Below are 24769 nucleotides of genomic sequence, written 5' to 3'. Positions count from 1 at the left end.
AATTACTGCATCAATATGGCATGGAGGCGATCAGCCTGTGGCACTGCTGAGGTGTTATGGAAGCCCAGGTTGCTTTGATGGCAGCCTTCAGCTCGCCTGCATTGTTGGGTCTGGTGTCTCTCATCTTCCTCTTGACAATAGCTCATAGATTCTCTATGGGGTTAAGGTGAGGCGAGTTTTCTGGCCAATCGAGCACAGTGATACTGTTGTTTTTAAACCAGGTATTGGTACTTTTGGCAGTGTGGACAGGTGCCAAGTCCTGCTGGAGAAAGAAATTTCCATCTCCAAAATGCTTGTCAACAAAGGGAAGCATGAAGTGCTCTAAAATTTCCTGGTAGACAGCTGCGCTGACTTTGGTCTTGATAAAACACAGTGGACCTACACCAGCAGATGACATGGCTCCCCAAACTCTCACTGATTGTGGAAACTTCACACTAGACCTCAAGCAGCTTGGATTGTGTGCCTCTCCACTCTTCCTCCAGATTCTGGGACCTTGATTTCCAAATGAAAAGAAAAATCTGAAAACAACACTTTGGACCAGTTCTTTCTCCATGACCCAGGTAAGATGCTTCTGGTGTTGTCTATTGGTCATGATCGGCTTGACACAAGGAATGTGACACTTGTAGCCCATGTTCTGGATACGTCTGTGTGTGGTGGCCCTTGAAGCAATGACTCCAGCAGTAGTCCACTCCTTGTGAATCTCCCCCAAATTTTTGAATGGTCTTTTCTTAAAGCGAACCTGTCACCAGGTTTGGCTGATATAAGATGCTGCCACCGCCTTTCAGGGCTTATCTATAGCATTCTCTTATGCTGTAGATAAGCCCCCGATCCGACCTGAAAGATAAAAATAAGTTTTATTATACTCAACTTCAGGGCGGTCTCGTCCAACAGCTGTTGCAGGTCCGGGTCTGGCGCCTCCCATCTTCTTTTGATTGCTGCCCTCCTGCTTGCTTCATGGCTCCCCAGTATCACGCTCCTGCACAGGCGTACTTATCTGCCCTGTTGAGGGCAGACCAAAATACTGTAGTGTGCTGGTTCCGGGAAAGGTCAGAGAGGCTCAGCGCCTGCAAACTGCAGTACTTTGGTCTGCCCTCAACAAGGCAGGCAAGTATGCCTCACAGGGGCGCGATGCCCGGGAGCCATGAAGCAAGCAGGGTGACGTCATCACAAGAAGATGGAAGGCGCTGGACCCTTGACCTGCGGCACCCATCGGACTGGTGTACACCGGTTATCTCAGTTGCTTGTGCACCTTTTTCTACCACACTTTTCCCTTCCACTCAACTTTCCATTAATATGCTTGGATACAGCACTCTGTGAATAGCCATCTTCTTTAGCAATGAACTTTTGTGGCTTACCCTCCTTGTGGAGTGTGCCAATGACTGCCTTCTGGACATCCGTCAAGTCAGCAGTCTTCCCCATGATTGTGGAACTTACTGAAACAGACTAAGGTACCTTTTAAAATGCTTAGGAAGCCTTTGCGGGTGTGTTTTGGTAATTTTTCTAATTTACTGAGATAATGACATTTTTCATTGGCTGTAAGCCATAATCCTCAACATTAACAGAAATACACACTTGAAATAGATCACTCTGTTTGTAATGACTCTATATAACATTTGAGTTTCACTTTTTGTATTGAGGAACTAAAAAAATTAATTTTTTGATATTCTAATTTTGTGAGAAGCACCTGTATTTGACCGGTCATATATCTTTCATATTTTGATTTACCTTGCTTATTTATGTTTTTTAATTTTCATGCATTTTAATGTTTACATAAATATATTTTACTATATTTTGGAAACTATTTTTTCACTCTAATAGATCTGAGGTGATTCTCAGTTCCTCGTTTTTGTTGAAAGAAAAATATGTATAAAATTAGGAACTCGATTTAATTAAGTACAATATTATTTGTGCAACAACCCATTTAAAGACGTTGTCTGAAACCCTACAGATAATGTTCCATTTTGAAAACTACCGTATATACTCGAGTATAAGCCGAGTTTTTAACCACTTTTAGTGTGCTGAAAACGCCCCCCTCAGATTATACTTGAGTCATTGTCCCAGAAGATGGAGGGGGAGCACCAACGGTGAAGCAGCGGGTCACAGAGGCAGGAGCTGTGGCTAAAACCAGTGCCCGCTGCTAAAGAGAAATGAATATTCACTGCCCTCGCAGTGAATATTCATTTCTCTGTAATAGCGCGCACAGTGTCAGCCGCAGCGTCCGGGCGGTCACGTGTGCCCGCTACTTAAGAGAAATTAAGATTCACCTCTCTCCACTCCCATAGGCGTGGAGAGAGGTGAATATTCATTCCCTTAATTAGCGGGTACACGTGACCGCCCGGCGGCTGCGGCTGACACTGTGCGCACTACTGAATAGCAATGAATACTCACTGCCCTCCACGCACATAGTTCCGGTGTGGGGAGCAGCGAGTATTCCGGCAGCTGTGCTCTGCTTGTAAGCAGTGCATGCCGTCCCTGCAATGCTCTGCTTACAAGCATAAGGCAGCTGCTGGCACTGGAACAAGACACAGCGAGGGAAAGCAGGAAGGATTAGTAGGATATTTTGGGTTTTGTTTTTTTTGCTTTTTTGATGGGATAAGGGTGCCATGCATAAAAGGATAGAGATGAGCAACCATGCATACCAGGATGGGGATGAGGGTGCCATGCGTGCAAGGATAGGGATTATGGTGCCATGCATACAATGATAGGGATGAGGATCCATGCACACCAGGTTAGGGATGAGGGAGTCATGCAAACCATAATGGGGATAAGTAACCATGCATACCAGAATGGGGATTAGGAGGAACCATGCATACCAGAATGGGGATGAGGAACCATGCATACAAGGATGGGGATGACGACCTGTGCATACCAGGATGGGGATGAGGAATCATGCATACCTGAATGGGGCTAAGGAACCATGGATGCCAGGATGCGGCTGAGGAACCATGCATACCAGGATGGGGATGAGGAATCATGAATACCAGGATGGGGATGAGGAATCATGCATACCAGGATGGGGCTGAGAAACCATGCATACCAGGATGGGGCTGAGAAACCATGCATACCAGGATAGGGTTGAGTAACCATGCATACCAGGATGGGGCTGAGGAACTATGCATACCAGGATGGGGATGAGGAGCCTGTACATACCAGGATGGGGATGAGGAATCATGAATACCAGGATGGGGATGAGGAATCATGAATACCAGGATGGGGCTGAGAAACCATGCATACCAGGATGGGGCTGAGAAACCATGCATACCAGGATAGGGTTGAGTAACCATGCATACCAGGATGGGGCTGAGGAACTATGCATACCAGGATGGGGATGAGGAGCCTGTACATACCAGGATGGGGATGAGGAATCATGAATACCAGGATGGGGATGAGGAATCATGAATACCAGGATGGGGCTGAGGAACCATGCATACCAGGATGGGGATGATGAACCATGCATACCAGGATGGGGTTGATGAACTGTGCATACCAGGATGGGGATGAGGAGCCCGTGCATACCAGGATGGGGATGGGGGGGTCTTGCATACCAGGATGGGGATGAGGGGACATGCGTACCAGGATGGGGATGAGGGGACATGCGTACCAGGATGGGGATGAGGGGGCCGTGTATACCAGGAGGGGATGAGGGGGGGCCTTGCATACCCAGCTTATACTCGAATCAGTAAGTTTTCCCAGTTTTTCGTGGCAAAATTAGGTGCCTCCGCTTATGCTCGGGTTGGCTTATACTCGAGTGTATATGGTACTTCTATTATTTCAATTGAAAAACCCTTACTGTTCCCTGTCTACACCAACTTTCTGTTTCTGAATTTATTTTTAAGTTTCTGATGTTCTTTAGAAGTCTCGCGGCAAGCATTAGAGAGTCTGAAACGGAACATTATTAAAGGTCTGGTGCTGCAGTCGTGGTCTGGATGTCATGAGTGACTTATTTTTCAGGGGCTTGTCTCTGTTCTAATGAGCATGCACTGGCTGACAATCTGACACATGGTCGGTATTCTGTCCCTCCTCGCTATGCTCTCTCTTTCAGTGCGCTGTAGCAGTGTGCTCCCTTGGCAGCCTGTTAACATAGGAGTGATAAGATAAGGGTGAAAGATGGGGCACTCTTCCTATTAAGACAGTGATAGCAGTGATGAGGGGCAAGATACTGTGCATAAGGGTACCGTTACACCTAGCGACTCACCAGCGATCCCGACCAGCGATATGACGCGGTCAGGATCGCTGGTACATTGCTAAGTGGTCGCTAGAGAGCTGCCACACAGGCAGATCTCACTAGCGACATCGCTGGGGATGGGGATCGCTACTTACCTGTCAGACGCGGCGATCCTGCGTCCTCCCGCCCGACTCCACGCGTCGCTCGTCGTCACAGCAGGAAGCGCCGCAGGAAGTGACCGACGAGAAATGATCCAGGAGCTTCTCGCGCGATCAGCGATAACCAGCGGGGGAGCCGGTCGGAGGTAAGTATCACATGCAGCGATATCGCTAGCAATATCGCTGCAACGTCACAAAATCGGTGACTTTACAGCGATATTGCTAGCGATATCGCAGTGTGTAACGGGGGCTTTAGTCAGAGCCAACAACTGGCACTTGCTCCGTAAAGAGAAGTGACAAGCTGGTTAAGGAGCCCACTGTTAGTATACATTGAAGGGAAGAGAGCATACTGAGCTTGCATCACAAATTACAATAGGCGCATGCTTGGTAGAAGAGCGACCAGGCCAACCCCTGAAACGGGCATTACGTTACTCCTTGTTTCGGATCCGTGAAAACAGCTGTCAGGCGTGTCCACAGCGCCAACCCCCTGACGGAGTCCTGTTTGAAAACGGTAAAAGAAGCAGGGGATTGAACCCAGCCACTTGATGAAGTTCAATGTGAGACTCCCCAGTGCATAATAGGAGACTAAAATGGAACGTCATCAGAAGTGTAAAAAGAATTCTGAAATATGAAGTTGATGTAAATATGGAATGGTTGGGCATTTTTAATTGATGTAAATTTCAGAAGTGTTTTGTTTTTTTCAAATTAAATAGTTAGACATTGAATAAATGATTTTGAACAACCCCTTTAGTTACTATCTGCCCGAGTCCGTAACAGTTTGTTTCAGGAAATATGCAGTTTCCACAAGCTGCCATACCAGGCCCGGATTGCTAATCTGCTGGGCCGGGCAGATGACCGGTGGGCTGGCAGCTCTGTACTGCAAAGTGGGCCGCCGGCCCTTCAAAACATTTTACTAGAGGTTCTGTGTGCACGCGCTCTCTCGCTTGCACGTGCGGACAAGGGCAGCTGTGGCACTTGTCAGCACGTGCTCGTCGCGGCAGCCCTTGTCAGCTCATACGTGCGTGCGCATGACTGTGTCCTCTGTCAGTGTGTGCAGGTATGAGAATTCGAGCACACAGGGCCTTCCTTCACAAGTTTGAAGGTCCGCTGCTGCGCACGTAGGGCTCTTCTGTCTGAAGGTGGCCAGTACCAGCGTCAAGACAGCTTTTTTGTTTGTTTTTTTTGGGTTTTACTGCTCTACTTACCACCAGTCCCAGCCAGGGATTCGCTCCTGTGCACAGCTGACGATGGATCCACTTTAGCTGTTCATTCTCCCCCCATCTCAGGGTCCTGGGTGAGTCCCAATATGGAAAATTAGCTTTCTGTATATACAGCACTTGTAGTGCCACCTGTATAATGTATATAGACTGCTGTATAAATAATATATAGGTGATACTAGCTACTAAATGTGTGTATAATCACAGTATCCTCTATATAATGTATACACAGCAGTCTACATACATGATATAGGGGATACTGTGAATCAGCTTTGTATACATTATATAGGTGATACTGTGACTGGTGTGTATAGTCGCAGTATCACCCATATAACATATACAGCAGTATCACCCATATATTGTATTTATAGCAGTCACAGTATCTCCTATATAATGTATATAGACTGCTGTATATACATTATATAAGTGATACTGCGATTCTGCTGTACATACATTATATAGGTGATACTAGCTGCTAAATGTGTGTATAATCAGTGTCACCTAATGTATATACAGCAGTCTATATACAGTGAGTATGGAAAGTATTCAGACCCCTTTAAATTTTTCACTCTTTGTTTTATTGCAGCCATTTGGTAAATTCAAAAAAGTTAATTTTTTTTCTCACTAATGTACACTCTGCACCCCATCTTGACCAACAAAATACAGAAATGTAGAAATTTTTGCAAATTTATTAAAAAAAAGAAAAACTGAAATCTCACATGGTCATAAGTATTCAGACTCTTTGCTCATTATTGAGTAGAAACACCCTTTTGAACTAGTACAGCCATGAATCTTAAACAAACCACACAGACACAAAGCGATCCGCACTGCTGCAGCACCTATAACACAATGTTGAGACTTGGAGACCAAAAACGCTGCAGGCATGTTTTTTATGATATTACTGGGTGATCCCTTGTATGTGCATGCTCTTCTCTCTATGGTGTTCAGTAGGCATGTATACTTGGACTCTCAGGTGCCCACCCAGAACAAAACAGTACTAGTAGTCCAAGAAGAGGAGAAAACAGGTGGCACTCACCGGTCTGTAAAATCTTAGGTTTATTGCAAATCTTTAAAGCATCTTTGGCAGGGAAATGGAGAGCGGAGTGTTAGGACAACGGCCGTTTTGCGCAATTACGCTTCTACAGGTGCCACCGTGTTTCCGCCTCTTCTTCGACAGCCATGAATCTTCTTGGTAATAATGCAACAAGTTTTTCACACCTGGATTTGGGGATCCTCTGCCATTCTTCCTTGCAGATCCTCTCCAGTTCCGTCAGATTGGATGGTGAACGTTGGTGGACAGCCATTTTCACGTCTCTCCAGAGATGCTCAATTGGGTTTAGGGCAGGGCTCTAGCTGGGTCAGACAAGAATGGTCACAGAGTTGTTCTGAAGCCACTCCTTTGTTATTTTAGCTGTGTGCTTAGGGTCATTGTCTTGTTGGAAGGTGAACCTTCGGCCAAGTCTGAGAGGTCCAGAGCACTCTGGAAGAGATTTTCATTTAAGATATCTCTGTACTTGGCCGCATTCATGTTTCCTTCAATGGCAACCAGTTGTCCTGTCCCTGCAGCTGAATAACACCCCCATAGCATGATGCTGCCACCACTATGTTTCATTGTTGGAAAGGTCTATCTTTGTCTCATCAGACCAGAAAATCGGAACATGAGGTTCTTAGATTAACATTCTGATCAGACTGTATGAAACCCACTGCCATGTCACGGTAAACCTCGTAGTGGGTCCCTACCGCCCTGATGGAGTGGAGCCGCGCACGACCACCGCCACAGCGACAATACACCGGCAGGCCAGACGGCCCGGTGTCTTCAGCTTGTCTGGGTCTTGAGTCATTCTGACATGCACAGTAAGAGAGATATTTAGAAAAGCCACTAGCAGCTAGGTAGCAAAATTGTTTTTAGTCTCTATGAGTAGCAGGGGTCCGGTCGGATCCGATGGCACCCGAACTGCTGCCCTTGGACTGCCCAGAAAGGAGTCATGATCTTTCATAGGTTTTGGGAGATTTAGCTCAAAACCCTCAGGGGAGGAGATATAGGTTCAGCCCAGAGAGCAAGAGGGGAGTGACCCAGAGGACATCGTGTGAGGACAAGTCACACACCGAGGGGAACACAAGCCTCCCATGGGGCGGCCCCCCCCCCCCCCCAAGCCAGGCCCTTCATCTAACTGGTAACTGACTATATGTTCTGTTTACATCCTTTGTCCCACCACTATTGTATTTGTATATCTGACCATTATCTATGTATAACCATTTTATGTACAGTGTATTATCTAGTGGGCCCTTAAGGCGATTAAATATATAATTTAACCTTGGGCTGCTCTTTTTTCTCAATCCACACACGCCCATTTCTCGGCCTAGTCTCACATGCTACTGGGTGGCTGGTCCCTTTCCCAATATGACCCTGTTAATGGACCAGGCATATATCGAACAAGGAACTGGTGGCAGTCCTACTGGGCTGAAAAGGTTCTGTTTCACTGGGGTTAGTGAAAGGGGCCTATCAGAGTTTTGGTCGAGTGTGGTGCCACATCAGGGACAGCGAGGGCCACCTTCTCTCACTCCCCGTTCCTCCCTGGGTCCATATGGACAGGGAGATGTCACTGTAAAACTGTGCCAAGTTGACCTTATGTGTCCCTAGGGGGTGCAAAACGTTACGTTGGTGCAAGTGGGGAGACCTGACCACGTAATCCTGCTGATGTAATTTTGATGTCAGGTGGGATGGCGAGGTGTGGATCCTTCACGTTTCTTTCAAAGCATATGTAAATAACATAGAGTACTTCGATAACATTATTTTAATCGAAAAGTCTTAAAGTTCATTCCACCAAGGCAAATTCTGAAAAACAGCTGTGGAATTACTTTGTTTTCTTTCAGAACGGTGTATATTAGCGTGTAAGTTGGTATTTGCTGTTTGCAGGGTATTGATTATACAATAATCTCAGTATAGTTACTATCTTCTAAAAGTTTCATCTGGTTACAGATGGCTCCATGCACATTACAGAACTGTACCCTGTATCTACAGTTATAGAAGGGTTAATGTTTTCCTCTCTGTTCTACATTTTGTTTAGTAGTAGCTGGTCTTATAGTCTCACATTCAAGGTTTCACACTCGATCTAATACTTTCTTATCTCATGCGCAATGTTCTGAGGTTCTGTGGAACCCATGTTATGGGTACATGATAAATAAGTTATCGATAACATGTTCTCAGGTTGCCTTACTGTATATTTTCTTTTCTTCCCATTTAGTACCTTCCAGCTCTGGGTTACACAAAGCGCATACATTTGATGAATCCTATGGTTCCTGGGCTTACAGGCGGAAAGATGAGCTCGTCTGAAGAGGTAATGTGGGGGACACAAACAACTGAGGATGTGGTTGAATTTGACTATTGTTGTCTAAATTTGCTGCCCTGACTAAAGAGTCCCCTCTTCCTTGCCATTGGTGGGACTCCGAATCACCAAATCTCCACCAAGCACAAAGCAGCAAATGAAAAGTAGCAGAACGTGGTTGGAAATTATTGGCAGTGACTCCTTAGACAAGTCTTCTTGAGCAGATTGCTGAGGGATGAGAAGTACCGGCAATGTGATGTTCAGCCGATAGGGCAGCAGGGTTGGAGTGTGGTCCTGAGAACTGCTCCCAGGGGGGTTTAGACAATCTTCACACAAGAACAAAGAAACCTTATTATCACATATTGATATAATTTACGGGCCTTTGGCAAAATTAAACACAGACTGCAAGGCTCCATGTTGGCCGTAAATATGCCAATATATGACACCTACAGCTTCTAAGGGTTGAACTAATTGCACAAATCCTAGCGCTTTGACAACACAGTTGACCTGTGAGACTATTACAGTCCTGTGAATCCATCCTTGCACATATTCTCTGGAATCTTACACTGACATGTACCACGATGTATTAGTCAGTTTCTTTATCTCCATGAAGGAATACATTTAACATGTAAAGCTACAAAGACAAGGGTCACTTCAATCACGTTTTCAGTTGTAAGATGGCTGACAAGAACAACATGGCTGATTATAACAAAACCTCAGTCTCTCACAGATTTTAGATGGGTCAATCCCAGGTATATATTTTAATGACCCTGAAATGATTTAGTAGTCAGTACTAAGAGAAAAACTTCCGTTATATACTGTATATTCAACACAATTATACAAATTGTCTCTTCAGCGAGGAAGAGAACTAGAACGCTATCTCCTATTGGAAGCAGTGATCCACCTGTGTCTGCAAATTGACATTTTGATTTTGGCTTTTATCAAAAGTCATATAGCAATGCTCATTAAGGAGTATTAAAGATAATGACTTTTAGGATTGCTGCTTCCTATGGGTGGCGCTAGAGTTCTAGTTCTCTTCCTCTTTAAAAAGACAATTTGCATATTTAGGGAAAGGGAAGCGTGAAGGAGTGAGGAACAGAGGAAGACACAGCAATATCATACTTTGCTTCCTAACAAGTCTTTGCTCTCACCCTAGAGCTGGATTCACATCTACATGTCTCATTACAGCTGTATAATTACCTGCATATTGCTACTGTTTCCATCTGGGTGCTAACAGGAGAGAAAAGCTCTCTGCAGTGCTGTGAATGGGAGAGATCTGTGCAGCTAGTCACCAGCTCAGAGTCCATTGGAAATTAGAGAGATTCTTCAGCGGAGGGAAACTTTTGACAATGCAGGAAACAAAACATAATGGTCAGAAATGGCTTTATATATTATGTACATACACAGGACAGTTTCTTCTGAAAAGTTGCTTGAAAGTAAGGATTGTCAATTAATCAAACAAATTTTGATTTACGGTACTTGCCATGTGCATGTTCCACAATTTACATTTGTCCAAAGCAAAAAAGTTGTATTCAGCCCTAACCCTACAACGTCGCAGTCTTTCCATTGGTGAGAGGATGCAGGAAGAAGTGAGGAGAGCAATGACCACATGTGTACCCGGCTGCTGCACCTAACCAGAAGGAAGGCAGCTGGTATTCTTGGTCCCAGTAATAAGTTGGTCAGTAGTGGTGTGTGTGTGGGGCTGTGTTGGTCACATCAACTCCTCAGCTGCCAAGGACAGCGCCATCAGCTGTTTTAAGTATGAGGACAACAGCTTCCCTGCAACTTCTGATCTTGAATGCATGTGTGTTCCTCTTCTCTGTTTTGTGACCCTTTCCCCAGAAAAAAAAGAATCTACTTGTCTTTCTGTGTGACAGTTAACCCTTACCTCCCTTCTGCATCCAGCTTGTGTGTCATCCCATACAGAAGAGGTAAGGGTAAAGGTTGACCCCTCTCCTGGGCTTGATGCCCCAATGGCCACTCCATGATCTCTTGTCGGTCCCCCTCTAATCGATGTATAGGTTGATATAAATGATTCCATAGCGCATTTCTAAGTTCTTATATATAGGATGTCCAGACAAAACCTTTGAGATATCCGCAAGTTGGGCAGATTTTGGTGTCGATTTTTTTTTTTTTTTTTTTTTTTTGTTTCCTATGGAAACAAGCCAAGCAACCAAAACAAACAAAAAAACAATTACACTTTCCTCCCCTGGAGTTTCTGTGACAATCACAATTCTCATAGTAAATGATTATGGATCCAAATGCTTTTTAGAGTCCTCTGGCAAGAAAACGTATACATAGGATTGGGATTGGTTGTATTAAAACTATTTTCTGTATTAACTCTTTTAAAGGGAACCTGTCAGCAGTTTTGACCTATATAAGTTACGGCCATCACCTTTCAGGGCTGATATTCAGCATTCTGTAACGCTGTATATCGACCCCCAACCTGACCTGTAAAAGAAGAGAAATAACTTTTATTATACTCACCCACGGGGTGGTCTGGTCCAAGGGGTGTCGCAGGTCTTAGTCCGGTGCCTCCCATCTTCATGTGATGCCGCCCTCCTGCTTGCTTCTAGTCGCGCTCCTGCGCTGGCCTACTTATCTGACCTGTTGAGGGCAGAGCAAAGTACTGCAGTACGCAGGCGCCGGGAAAGGTCAAAGAGCCTCGGCACCTGCGCACTACAGTACTTTGCTCTGCCCTCAACAGGTCAGATAAGTACGCCAGCGCAGGAGCGCAGTGCCGAGTAGACTGTGTGGATGATGCAGGGACGTGACATCCACATGAAGCAGAGAAGGAGGGTGGCATCGCAAGAAGATGGGAAGCGCTGGACCAGGACCAGCGACATGCATCGGACCGGACTGCCCCGCAGGCGAGTATAATAAAAGTTATTTTTCAATTTTTCCTGGTCAGGTTGGGAGCAGATGTACAGCGTTATAGAATGCTGTCTATCAGCCCTGAAAGGTGATGGCCGTAACTTATATCGGCCAAAACTGATGACAGGTTCACTTTAACTTTTTGTTTTGTACATATACTGTAGATTTTCAAGACTACTGGCACGGAAATATGTGACAACTCTCGTGTGTATGCTGTTAAAAAGTTTGATTTGAGGAATCTTATCTTATGTTTTAGGAATCAAAAATTGACCTCCTAGACTCCCCTTCAGATGTGAAGAAGAAGCTGAAGAAAGCATTTTGTGAGCCAGGAAATACAGAGAATAACGGTGTTTTAAGCTTTGTCAGGCATGTACTGTTCCCTCTCAAGTCAGGTGAGACTGTACGATTTATAAGCAGGATGTCTCATTTGACCTGTCCTGTAGCTCTTACGTCTGATCTACTTTGGTTTTTCAGAGTTTGTTATTCTTCGCGATGAGAAATTTGGTGGGAATAAAACTTACACAGGCTTTGATACATTGGAAAAAGACTTTGCTGAACAGGTAAGATGCCAATTGTAGTGTACCCCAGATTACTAACATCTTTGCTGTGCGCTGTACTTACCTAACATGTATGCTCAACATGCTGTTTTTATATGACTTTTGCAGAACGTCCATCCCGGAGATCTGAAAGCCTCAGTAGAGAAAGCTCTCAATAAATTGTTAGATCCCATCAGAGAGAAATTCAACAATCCAGAATTGAAGAAATTAAGTAATGAGGCTTATCCAGATCCCACCAAGCAAAGTGAGTACGGTTTGCTGTTATGTCAATCACATGTCCTACTCTCATCTGTTGTGTTCCATACGTTTCTTCCCATAGCTGAGGCCTACATTTTTTCCACTACAGTGACATGTAAAAGTTTTGCACCCCTTGCCAAAATTACTGCTATTGTGAACAGTTAAGCAAGTTAAAGATGAAAGGATCTCTAAAAGGGCTAACGTTAAAGATGACACATTTCCTTTGTATTTTAGGTCAAAGAAAATATATATATCGTCATTTCTCCTTCGCCTCATTGGGGGACAGATACTGTGGGTGTATGCTTCTGCCGCTTGGAGGCTGATACTAAGTGAAAAAAAAAGGTTAGCTCCTCCTCCGTAGTATACACCCTCGCCCCTATTGCGGGCGGAAATCAGTTTTTTGCTTAGTGTCTTTGGAGGCACGCGTGTCTGGTTTTCTCCAGACTTTTTTTTTTTTCCCTCTTTTTCTTTTTTTCCATGAAGATAAGACAGGGGCGACGGATCCTATTGAAAGGGTCCGATCTCCTCAAACCAACAACGGGCGAGCACGTGTTGAGTATCGTCTCCACATATCCTTTCCCGCACCGAGGGACATATCTGGGTTTTTTTCCCCAGACGTCTATTTTTGTTTGTTATTTTATGAAGAAGAGACAGGGGCAACAGATCCTATTGAAAGGGTCCGATTTCCCCAAACCAACAACGGGCGAGCACGTGCGAGTGTCCCTCCACGTATCCTCTCCCGTGACGTGGGACACGATGCCGGACTTAGCCCTGTCCACCCCTAGGTATTTAAACCATGGGCTTGCACAGAGGCACAAGACTAGTCTGTGCGGCCCCCACTGCTCCACCAACGCTAGACGGCGGTGCTGCAAGGCGGCGGACGGTCCCTCTCCTCACCCCCTGAAGGGGTTAGATGGAGCTAGGGTGCCTGCACCGTCCAGAAACTAACCCCATCCCCTCTACCTGGTGGCAACAGGTTAGAGCCGGAGTCAAGTATGAAGGGCTGGGGAGGGCCTGCGGCAGCGTTCCGGGAAGCTCCAGGCATCTTAGGAAGTGTAGAGCAATCTTCCTTCCCTCTCCTCCCTCCTTCCGCCAGGCGTGGGCGCCAGGTTTCGGCGGCAGGGACTGGAGCCTTCAGCCTGCAGGCCGCCGGCCCGCTCCCCCCCTTCTCCGCTCCTGTGGCGGGCGGGCGTGCAGGCAAAATTTAGTCCGCGGCTTCGGCCATGACTGGGCCGCGGGCGGAAGTCCCGCCTCCTGCGTGACGTCATTCCTGGCATCGCCCCCTGGCTAGGGCGGACGCCGAACAAATTGAGCCCCAGCAGGTAGGCCACGGTCAGGAGAGGAACGGCTCGCCCTACCCGGAGGACAGGAGCGCGGGACAGCGCAGCGCAGAGGCAGCGACAGGAGCACGTGGGTCACAGGATGGGGTAAGTGTGACTCCGATCTTGGGGGCTCGCTGCGATTAAAACCTGGCTGCAATATGTTTGGGAAAGGTAAATCGCGTTCCCTTATGCCGCATGCATTTCTGGAGGGGTTAATTTTTTGCCACATGCCAGAGCCAAAAATTATGCGAAGCCTGCGAGCCCGATCGCGCCCAGGAGCCCTCCCCTGCGAAGCGACCAATGTGCAAGCCCCCCGGAGTGGGCCCTATCACTGTCTCAGTACAAGGGCAATCGAGTTCCGTCAGGCCCCAGATAGGAGCAGGGACAGTGGCTGGTCGGCCTTAGAGGGGACCTCCACCTCACTAGAGCCTTGTTCCTGCAGGGGCCGCTCTTACTTCAGGCAGACCCGGTGGAAGGAATCCTCGCGGTGTCGCCCAGTCCATCTGGTGCTGGGGCATCCGTAAGTCCTGCTTCCCGCTCCCCGTCACCAGGGTTGATTGTGAGCAGACCTCAGGTCGACTCAGACAGACACCTTGACCTGGATGCTCCGGGGTCATGTGAAATAGTGGACAGGCTCATAGAAGCCGTCGGTCAGACCCTGAGGATTGAGGATGGTTCCACCGTGGCTTTTAGGCCATAAGGTGGCGTTTAAGCGAGTGAAGCGGCCGCACGGAATTGGTTCCTCTTATCCTGAGTTTGAGGACATAGTGCAGCGACTCAGGGAATGACCAGATGTGGTTTTCTCAGGTCAAAGGCACTCGAAGTAAGGTATCCATTTGCCGGACATCCGTAGGAAATGGATGAAATCTCCGATGGTGGTTCCACCGCTGTCGCGTCCAGCCACTAAAACCCTGTTGTTTCGTTTCTAGTGCTTCCACGGATTCCACGGATCGCCTCATAAAGAGCTTCTTGCTCAGTAAATGAGGTGTCAGGATCAGCGCTCTCTCCCTCGTTCGCAGCGACTTGGGCAGCCAAGGCCATGAATTCATGGTCAGAATCGTTAAACAGGGTCGCGCAGAAGCAGAGCTACCTGCCGAGATATCGGAGATCGCGAGGCAGATGGCGATGGACCTGGGACTATATAATCAATGCGTCTTTTCCTGCGGTTAATTGCTCGGCACTTGCTGCCGCTAACGCAATTTCTACCAGAAGAGCTCTATGGATGGTGGTCCGTTTTTGCTTTCAAAAAGTCCTTGACTTCTCTGCCTTAAGCCCCTGTTACACACTGCGATATCGCTAGCAATATCGCTGTAAAGTCACAGATTTTGTGACGTTACAGCGATATTGCTAGCGATATCGCTGCATGTGATACTTACCTCCGACCGGCTCCCCCGCTGGTTATCGCTGATCGCGCGAGAAGCTCCTGGACCGTTTCTCGTCGGCCACTTCCTGCGGCGCTTCCTGCTGTGACGATGAGCGACGCGTGGAGCCGGGCGGGAGGACGCAGGATCGCCTCGTCTGACAGGTAAGTAGCGATCCCCGTCCCCAGCGATGTCGCTAGTGAGATCTGCATGTTTGGCAGCTCACTAGCGACCACCTAGCGATGCACCAGCGATCCTGACCGCGTCATATCGCTAGTCGGGATCGCTGGTGCATCGCTAGGTGTAACGGTACCCTTATGATCAGTGCGGCCGTTTATTGGAGAGAGGTTGGATAAGCTTATCTCTGACTCCACAGGAGGAAAGAGCATTTTTATTCGGTCGTCCATGACAGCACCACCTGAGAGAGGGGATCCGCCCTTTAGGAACAGGAAACCTACAGATACAAAAAGGGCGGCACCTCTCCCACGCATCAGTTGGTTTCCTGTTCCTAGAGGATAGGACTCCCTACAGATCGTCCGTCATGGAGTCGACGAGGGATTCCCAGGCCGGCTGACCGACTCAGGTAGCGGGGGGATCTCCTACCTCGGTCCAGTTCGGGGTCCCTGGAAGCACCACACTGGGGCCGGGTAGGTCGCCACGGCTGTGGTTGGAGCATAGGGTCCGGTGGACAGCCGTCTCCAAAGTGCGGGCACCAGGTATGTATGCCCCTCCTGAGTCTCCCCCCGGGGTCCGGTCATCCTCCCGCGTCCGGGTCGGTGGTCGCGCCCGGTCGGCGGGCGCATGTGGGGGCGGCGGGCACACCGGAGCCGGGGGCGCCCTGCCGGCTCCGTTCCGCGCGCTCCCGCGGTCTCTGACGCACGGCGGAAGTAACGCGGCGGAAGGGGCGGGGCCGGGGACGCCGAAACCGGAAGTCGGGTGCCGGCCGGCTTTCCACTGTGCGCCGCGGGTGCGCGGCTGTCCGGGGGGACGCGCTGTACCTGTGGCGGGGGGGGCGGAGCATGCGGGGGGGGTCGCGGATGCTGGGGAGGTGCCGCGCCAGAACCCTGCTAACCCGGGAGGGAGGCCTTAAAAGGCAGGAGGAAACGCTGCGGGGGTGCTTCTGAAGGCCCAGCGATGGATACGACAGAAGCCCCCATACAGCAGCAGGACGAGATACAGGAGCGGCCACAGAAGGAGGGCGTGGCGATGCCTCATGCGAGTGGCCAGCAGAAGAAAAAACGATCAAGTGAACAGAGCCGCGGAAGTTCCTCCAGGCTAAAGGACCCGCCTGCCTCCCTCCGTGATCCGGTACCTGCCTCATCTGCATGGGTAAGAGATCTTCGTGAATGTACCCTGATGCAGTGTTCCCTTATGTATTTTTCGCAGGGGAGGAAAGCTACGGGAAAACAGAAGCACAGGGAATGTGCCCTCTGTAGTTGCCCCTTGCCAGACGGCCACCTCAAAAGATTGTCAGCCATGTGTGCGAAAAACGGTAGGGGTTGGAAGGGAACGAGGGCCAGGGATAGATTGACAGGCCCTTACATTCTCCCCCGTCCTTACAGGTAGCGGAAGAAACGCCTGATTTCACCACAAGCCTGAGAGAAATAATCAGGACAGAAATGAAAGCCCTGTCAAAAAGGGATTCTTCTAGGGGGAGAGAAGTTAGCTTCTCAGGTTCGGAGTCCTCGGTTGCTCCTAGGAACAATGACTCCTCGGATTCCCCGGCCTCCACTTCGTCTTCTTCGGATGAAGATTCGAGCCGTTTCTGTTTCCCGTTAGACCAGATGGACAAACTAGTTAAAACGATAAGGTCCACCATGGGAGTAACAGACTCAAAACCAGAACTTTCGGCACAAGACGTGATGTTCGGAGGTCTAGATCCCAGGAAGCGCAGGGCCTTCCCTTTAAATGATAAGGTCCAGAGCTTAATAGATAGGGAGTGGAAAAAACCCGAAAAAAGAGGCTCCTTGCCACCGGCCTTCAAACGAAGGTACCCATTTGTTGACCCAGTGGTGAACAGATGGGATAAGGCCCCTAAGCTGGACGCGGCAGTAGCCAAAGCCTCCGGAAAATCTTCCATTCCTTTCGATGACATGGCTTCCCTAAAAGACCCGCTGGATAAAAAAGCGGATTCCTTTCTAAAGGGAACATGGGAGATGTCAGCAGGCGCCCTAAGACCAGCGATAGCTGCCACTTGTACAGCCAGATCCATGATGGTCTGGCTAGATCAACTGGATTCCCATCTGAGAGACGGAGCCTCAAGAGCATCCATTCGGAAAACCCTACCAATCATCCAGAGTGCCGCTGCTTTCCTGGCTGATGCCTCAACAGACTCTGCAAGGATGGCGGCTAGATCCGCAGGGTTATCTAACGCAGCTCGAAGGGCCCTCTGGTTAAAATGCTGGCCAGGGGATATCCAGGCCAGGTCACGACTCTGCTCCATTCCTTGCGAGGGGGAATATCTATTTGGCTCTGCCCTGGATGAACTGTTAGAGAAAGCCGGGGATGATAAAAAGAAGTTGCCGAGCCTCCCGAATCCTTCTTATAGACGCCCCTTTACCAGGAAAGGATATTTCCGTAGAAGGTCGTACAGAGATCAGGGCAGATGGGATGACAAAAGAAGGAGAGGTACAGGTTTCATGTTCGGAGGAGGGGGGCGCCAGGAAGGTCCAGCACGGGACACTAAAAAGCCGCCCCAATGACTAGAGGCCCCGGTAGGGGGAAGACTAGCTGCCTTCTACCCAGCCTGGTCCATGATTTCGGATAGTAATTGGAAACGGGGGGTGATAGCTGCGGGTCTACAACTGGAATTCACCCGGGTTCCCCATGATCGATTTAGGGTCACCCCAATCAGGTCCTCCACATCAGAACAAGCTGCCCTGGAGGCCGAGGTTCATGATCTTTGCCTTAAGAAGGTCCTAACTGTGGTTCCGGAAGGAGAAAGGGGGAAAGGTTTCTACTCCCCTCTGTTCCTGGTCCGCAAGCCAGACAGTTCCTTTAGGACTATAATTAATCTTAAGTCCCTCAATGAATTCTTGGTTATACGCCCGTTTAAAATGGAAACAATTCAACAATAAAATTGTTGTTTCAAAACTGCTTTATGGTGGTGTTGGATTTAAAAGATGCTTACTACCATATACCCATTCATGCAGCTCATCAGCGCTTCCTCAGAGTGGCGGTTCAGTTAAATGGGTCAGTTGAACATTTCCAATATGCGGCCCTCCCTTTTGGGGTGGCAGTCGCTCCCCGGGTATTTACTAAAGTAGTAGCGGAAGTTATGGCCCATCTACGTGAATCTGACATTCTGGTAGTACCCTACTTAGATGACTTCCTGATTATAGGAAAAACTGCAAAACATTGTACGGAACAGCTACAGAGGGCAATGTCTGCCCTGGAGCGGTTAGGATGGCTGCTGAATATCAAAAAATCTCAGTTACAGCCGATGAAAATCCAGCAGTTTTTAGGCCTGATTCTAGATTCTGAGAAACAGGAATGCCGTCTGCCTCCGGAGAAGCTTGTTCGCTTACACTATCAGGTCCTGAACGCTTGCAATAACCCCACCATGTCCCTCAGGAAAGCCATGTCCCTTCTGGGTTCCCTCTCGTCCTGTATCCCTGCAGTCCAGTGGGCACAGTTTCATACAAGAAAACTGCAGGGCGAGGTCTTAAGGCATCAAAGAATCCTTGAGGGTTACTTAGAGGGCCAGCTAACCTTGTCCCGAAACACAAGGGAGTCCCTAGAGTGGTGGCTGGACAAGGATAATTTATCCAGAGGAGTTCCCTGGGAATTCGACATATCCCGCATAGTCACTACGGATGCTAGCCCTTCCGACTGGGGGGCTCATATGGGTGAGGTCGTGGTCCAGGGCCTATGGGACCAGCACCAGATAAATATGTCATCTAATTTGAAAGAATTGACAGCAGTAGAACAGGCAGCTAAGAAGCTACTTATGTATCTGCAGGGCCATCATGTGCGAGTGCTCTCCGACAATCAGGTCACCGTGGCTTATATCAACCACCAAGGCGGGACTCGTTCCAAACCCCTGATGATTGTGGCAGAACGGTTGTTCCAACTAGCAGAGCAGCATTTTCTGTCTTTGACAGCGCTACACATAAAAGGGAAAGAAAACATTATGGCAGATTTCTTAAGCCGCAATCTGCTAAGGCAAGGAGAATGGTCCCTAAACATCTCGATCTTCCACCTGATTGTGCAAAGGTGGGAACAGCCAGAGGTAGACCTCTTCGCCACCAAAGAAAACAGAAAATTGAGACTATTCTGCTCCCTAAATCCCAGAGAGAACCCCCTGGCAGTAGATGCCTTTCTGATAAAGTGGGACTTCAGGCTAGCATACGCCTTCCCTCCCCTATCGCTACTACCCTTGGTGTTGAGAAAGATCAGGAAAGACAGAGCAAGGGTTATAGTCATCGCCCCATTTTGGCCCAGGAGGGCTTGGTTTTCTTGCCTCAGGACCATGTCAGTGTCCGATCCTTGGGTTCTTCCGGACATCCCGGATCTCCTATCCCAGGGCCCAGTCTTCCATCCTCAGGTGGCTGGCCTACATCTGACGGCGTGGAGTTTGAGCGGGCACTCTTAAAAGATAAAGGCTTCTACCTAGACTTAATTAATACCCTTCTTAAAAGTAGAAAAGCCATTACTACCAAAATCTATGTTAGAATTTGGAAGAAATTCCTTCAGGGCTCAGGAATAGTCGCTGGGGGTTCAACACCTATAAATCAGATCTTAGAATTTCTTCAGAAAGGTCTGGACATGGGGCTTTCCACCAGTACCCTTAAAGTACAAGTAGCAGCCTTAGGGGCCCTCTTCAGCTGCAACATCGCGGGTAATTACTGGATCAGTAGATTCATTAAAGCAGCAGGAAGATCCAGGCCGGTAGTGAAGGATAGATTCATGCCATGGGACTTGAATCTAGTCCTCACGGCCATGACGGAAGCTCCATTCGAACCTATTTCATCAGCTTCCATAAAAATCCTGTCACTCAAAGTAGCTTTCCTGGTAGCTCTAACCTCAGCTCGCAGAGTTAGCGACATCCAGGCATTATCTAGGCGGCCTCCTTATATGCAGATTAATAATGATAGGGTAATACTCACACCTGATCCAGCGTATTTACCTAAAGTGGTTTCTAACTTTCATAGGACTCAGGAAGTAGTCCTTCCATCCTTCCTCCCTAATCCGGCTAATAAGAAGGAAGAGAAACTACATACCCTGGATGTTAGGAGGTGCCTTATAGAATATGTGGCAGCTACCGATCCTTGGAAGAAAGATGATGCCCTGTTTTTCCCACCAAGGCCCAAGGAAAGGTTATAGAGTATCAAAGAATACACTAGCCAGGTGGATTAGAGAAGCGATTGCCTTAGCATACACCTCAAAAGGCAGGTCGCCACCCGGGAAGCTGAGGGCACATTCCACCAGAGCCATGGCGACCTCGTGGGCCGAGAGATCAGAAGTCCCCATCGACCAGATATGTAAGGCGGCTACTTGGTCCTCTCCGAACACCTTTTATAGTCATTATAGGCTAGACTTGGGTGCTTCCACAGACCTCTCTTTTGGAATAAGGGTGCTGCAGGCTGTAGTCCCTCCCTAAAGTAGTTACTGTATTACTCTCTGTAATTCTCTCAGGTGGTGCTGTCATGGACGACCGAATAAAGTCTTAGTTACTCACCGGTTAACGGTGTTTTTCGGAGTCCATGACAGCACCCGTATTCCCTCCCTTTAGTTTAATTTGGGTGTGCACTTCTTCCTCTTATACGTACATGGGTAATTTAAATTGTGTATAGTATTATGGATAAGTTATGTTATTAACCATGGTGGTCCTCTGTGCTCTGTAATCCAACTGATGCGTGGGAGAGGTGCCGCCCTTTTTGTATCTGTAGGTTTCCTGTTCCTAAAGGGCGGATCGCCTCTCTCAGGTGGTGCTGTCATGGACTCCGAAAAATACCGTTAACCGGTGAGTAACTAAGACTTTTTCTCCCTCAACAAAGGATTAAACCGCCTTTTTGCACCCTTTTCAGGCACGTTTTTGATCTTTTTGCAACCCCGGGTGGACCACAGCGGCCAATTCCGCCGCTTCCGGACGCCCCAACCAGGATAGGGAGCGGCAGATCTCATATAGATCCAACCCATTGGGGAGAATGCGAACTCAGCAGCCCAGATCAAGGGGATCCGAACCCAATGATAGTCAGTTAGATGACTCGAGGCGTTTGCCAGACGACACCGGCAAGGTGGGCGGCCGTCTACTCTGATTCCGCCACGTCTGGTGCAGTGTTGCACGTGACACGTGGGTAAGGGAGTTGGTGGCCTCAGGTTTGCAAAATAGAATTTCAGATGCCCTCCAAGACGTTTTTTTTTTTTCTTTTCTCGTCTTCCCAGGGTGGATACCTAGGCAAGGGCTCTATTAGGGGGCCATCGAGTCGCTCCTGTACAACGGAGTCATTGTTTCCGTGCCAGAACACGAAAGAGCTCAGGGTTGCGATTCCAGGCTGTTTGCAGTTCACAAAAAGGGAACGCGTCTGTCAGACCTGTCTTCGACCTGAGGCTTCTGAACAGGTTCGTCAGCATCAGACATTTTCGGATGGAGTCTCTCCGGTCAGTTATATCGGCCATGGAGCGGGGAGAATGCTTGGCCTCAATAGATATCCAGAACGCATGTCTGCACATGGCCACCAGCCTTTGTAGGCTGAGCATGAGTGCATTCATCAGGTGGCTAGCCCATTTTTCCCTGCTCATTAGAGGTTTCTGCGCTTCGACATCAATGGTCGACATTTTCCAGTTCATAACACTACCCTTCGGGCTAGCCAAGGCTCCCAGAGTGTTCACAAAGGTTATGACAGTTGTCATGGTCATGCTACATTATTGAGGCATAGTCATTTTTGCCTTACTTGGATGACCTCTTAGTTAAGGGCCCTTCAGCACGGGCATGCAAGGAAATGTCAACATCACGCTGGATACTCTTGGCCGCTTACAGTGGTTGCTCAGCGCGAGGTAGTCATCTCTTGTGCCAGCTCAGAGGTTTTTTCTTCTTAGGAATGATCCTCGACACTTGCCAAGGGCTGGTAATTCTCCTCAGGAAGAGGCGCTTACTCTTCGGAGGGAGTCTGGATACTTCGCCATCCAGTCCCTCATTCCAGCTGGTTCGGGATGAGGATTCTAAGAGAAATGGTGGCGGCAATAGAAGCGTAACCGTTCGCCAGTTCCTTCTTCGCCCCCTGCAGCACGCCCTCTTGTCAGCCTGGGACAGAATTCCGTTCACATTCGTTCAGTGGGGCCGGTGATCCTGTCAAGTCAGGGAGTCTTCAATGGGTCAAACAAACCACTCGGTGATTTCAGCAGCTCTCATCCCAGGCGTGGAAAATTGGGCTGCAGACTTTCTCAGGGGGAGAGTGATCTCTACATCCCGAAGTTTTCCAGCAGATTTTTTAGCTGCGGGGAACACCAGATGTGGATCTGTTGGCTTCTAGAGTGAATGCCAAGGTGCACACATGCGTCGCTCGGGCCAGGGATCCGCAGGCAATCGGTGGACGCGTTGGTTCTGTTATGGAACCAGTGTCGCCGCTCATATCTATTTACCCTGCTGTTGCTACTTCCGAAAGTCATCAAAAGGATCAAGAGGGAAGGGGCTCCGGAGATCCGGCTTGCCCCTGACTGGTCCTATTGAGCGTGGTACGCAGATCTAATGCATCTGCTTGCCGATGTTCGTTGGCGACTGCCAGAACGCCCAGAGCTACTTTTTCAAGGGCCGATTTGCCACTCGAGCTCAGTGGCCCTGTGTTTGACGGCATGGCCAGTTAATCTTGGATTCTAACCCAGGCAGGGTTTGGGAGCAAGGTGGTCGCTACAATAGTTAGCGCCCGGAAGTCGACTTCAGCACGAATTTACCACCACACCTGGAGGGTGTTCTTCGGTTGGCGAAGAGGACGCGGTGTTGCTCCGCTGAGATTCTCGATCTCCAACATCTTGTTTTTTTTCTCCAGTCAGGCCTAGACTTGGGCCTGGCCCAAGTTCCCTCAGGAGACAAATATCAGCTTTATCCGTCCTGGTCCAGTGCGGAATGACTACCAGGTTACAGGTAAATACTTTCATCCAGGGTCTCTCCCACTTGGTACCTCCCTATAAGGCGCCTATGGATGCCTGGGACCTTGATCTGGTCCTAAGGGTTCTGCAGGAAGCTCCCTTTTGGGACCGCTTCAGAAAGTTTCTTTGAGGTTCCCTTCCTGGGAAGTGGCGTTCCTAGTGGCCATCATTTTTGTCAGGCGGGTTTTTCAGAGCTGACGGCACTATCCGGCCGACCTCCATTCCTTGCTTTCCATAAGTATAAGGGGTGCTCAGACCAACCCCTCCTTTTCTGCCTACGGTCGTGTCCTCTTTTCACATTAATGAAGATGTTATTTTGCCTTCATTTTGTTCAGCACCAGTGCACCGTGTGGAGGAGGCTCGTCACACGGTAGACCTGGTATGAGCCCTCTGGAGGTACGGGTCAAGGACGGCTCCCTTTCGTCAGACGAACACGCTGTTCGTGCTCCCCGAAGGGCGCAGAAAGGGGACTCGCTGCCTCAAAATCGACCATAGCCAGATGGTTTTTGTTTGACTTTTTAGGAGTCCTACCGCATTAGAGGCACGCTGATTCCAGCAGGGATCAGAGCGCACTCTACTGGGGCAGTGGGCGCCTCTTGGGCGCTTCGGCATCAGGCTCGACAGAACAGGCTTGCAAGCAGCAACCTGGTCCAGCCTGAACACATTTACCAGACATTGTAATAGTCATACTCAGGCTTCGGCGGATGCGAGCCTAGGTAGAAGGATTCTCCAAGCAGCGGTGGCGCACCTTTAAACAAAAGAGGCATGTAGCTTGGACCGGTGAGTCAATCTCCCACCCAGGGACTGCTTTAGGACGTCCCACAGTATCTGTGACCCCAATGAGGCGATGGAGAAACATGGATTTTTGTGAGTACTCACCGTAAAATCCTTTTCTCCGAGACGCTCATTGGGGGACACAGCACCCACCCTAATAGCCAGTTGGCTCTTGTTTTGTTAAAATTTAGGAACATTTACTAGTTTGTGATAAAGGTGGTGCTTTTTGACATGTTGTACCTGTATTAAGGCTGATTTGTTGTCCTCCTACTGCTTTGGCACCAAACTGATTTCCGCCCGCAATAGGGGCGAGGGTGTATACTATGGAGGACTAGCTAACCTCTTTTTTTCACTTAGTGTCAGCCTCCAAGTGGCAGAAGCATACACCCACAGTATCTGTGTCCCCCAATGAACGTCTTGGAGAAAAAGATTTTACGGTGAGTACTCATAAAAATCCATGTTTTTTACATTTTAAAAATTGGAAAAAGGGGCAGTACAAAAGTTTGGGCACCCTTGGAGATTTGTGTGATCAGATAACTTTGACCAAGGTTTCAGACCTTAATTAGCCTGTTAGGGTTGTTCCCTATCATAGTTAGGAAAGGCTAGGTGATGCAAATTCCCCAGCTTTATAAAAACCCAGTCTCCTCTAATCTTGTGCCGAAAAACAGCAGCCATGTGTTCTTCTAAGGA

At 48.6% G+C, this 24769-nt stretch overlaps 1 protein-coding gene across 2 annotated transcripts in view; it reads left to right on the top strand.

The window, feature by feature from the left end:
* YARS1 (tyrosyl-tRNA synthetase 1) overlaps positions 1-24769 on the top strand; it is a 98229-nt gene that overhangs the window by 50770 nt on the left and 22690 nt on the right. For both annotated transcript variants that reach the window (XM_073552011.1, XM_073552012.1), the window contains exons 7-10: positions 8786-8878; positions 11997-12132; positions 12215-12300; positions 12406-12541. In XM_073552011.1, the coding sequence (XP_073408112.1) occupies positions 8786-8878; positions 11997-12132; positions 12215-12300; positions 12406-12541 (451 nt within the window). The remainder of the gene's footprint in view (positions 1-8785; positions 8879-11996; positions 12133-12214; positions 12301-12405; positions 12542-24769) is intronic.

The sequence above is a fragment of the Dendrobates tinctorius genome, unplaced genomic scaffold, assembly GCF_039654945.1.
Source record: "Dendrobates tinctorius isolate UK_male_01 unplaced genomic scaffold, ASM3965494v1 ptg000183l, whole genome shotgun sequence".
In the NCBI taxonomy this organism is placed as follows: Eukaryota; Metazoa; Chordata; class Amphibia; order Anura; family Dendrobatidae; genus Dendrobates; species Dendrobates tinctorius.
Note: the sequence above shows the minus strand (reverse complement) of the source record. Positions and strands in the feature narration are given on the sequence as shown.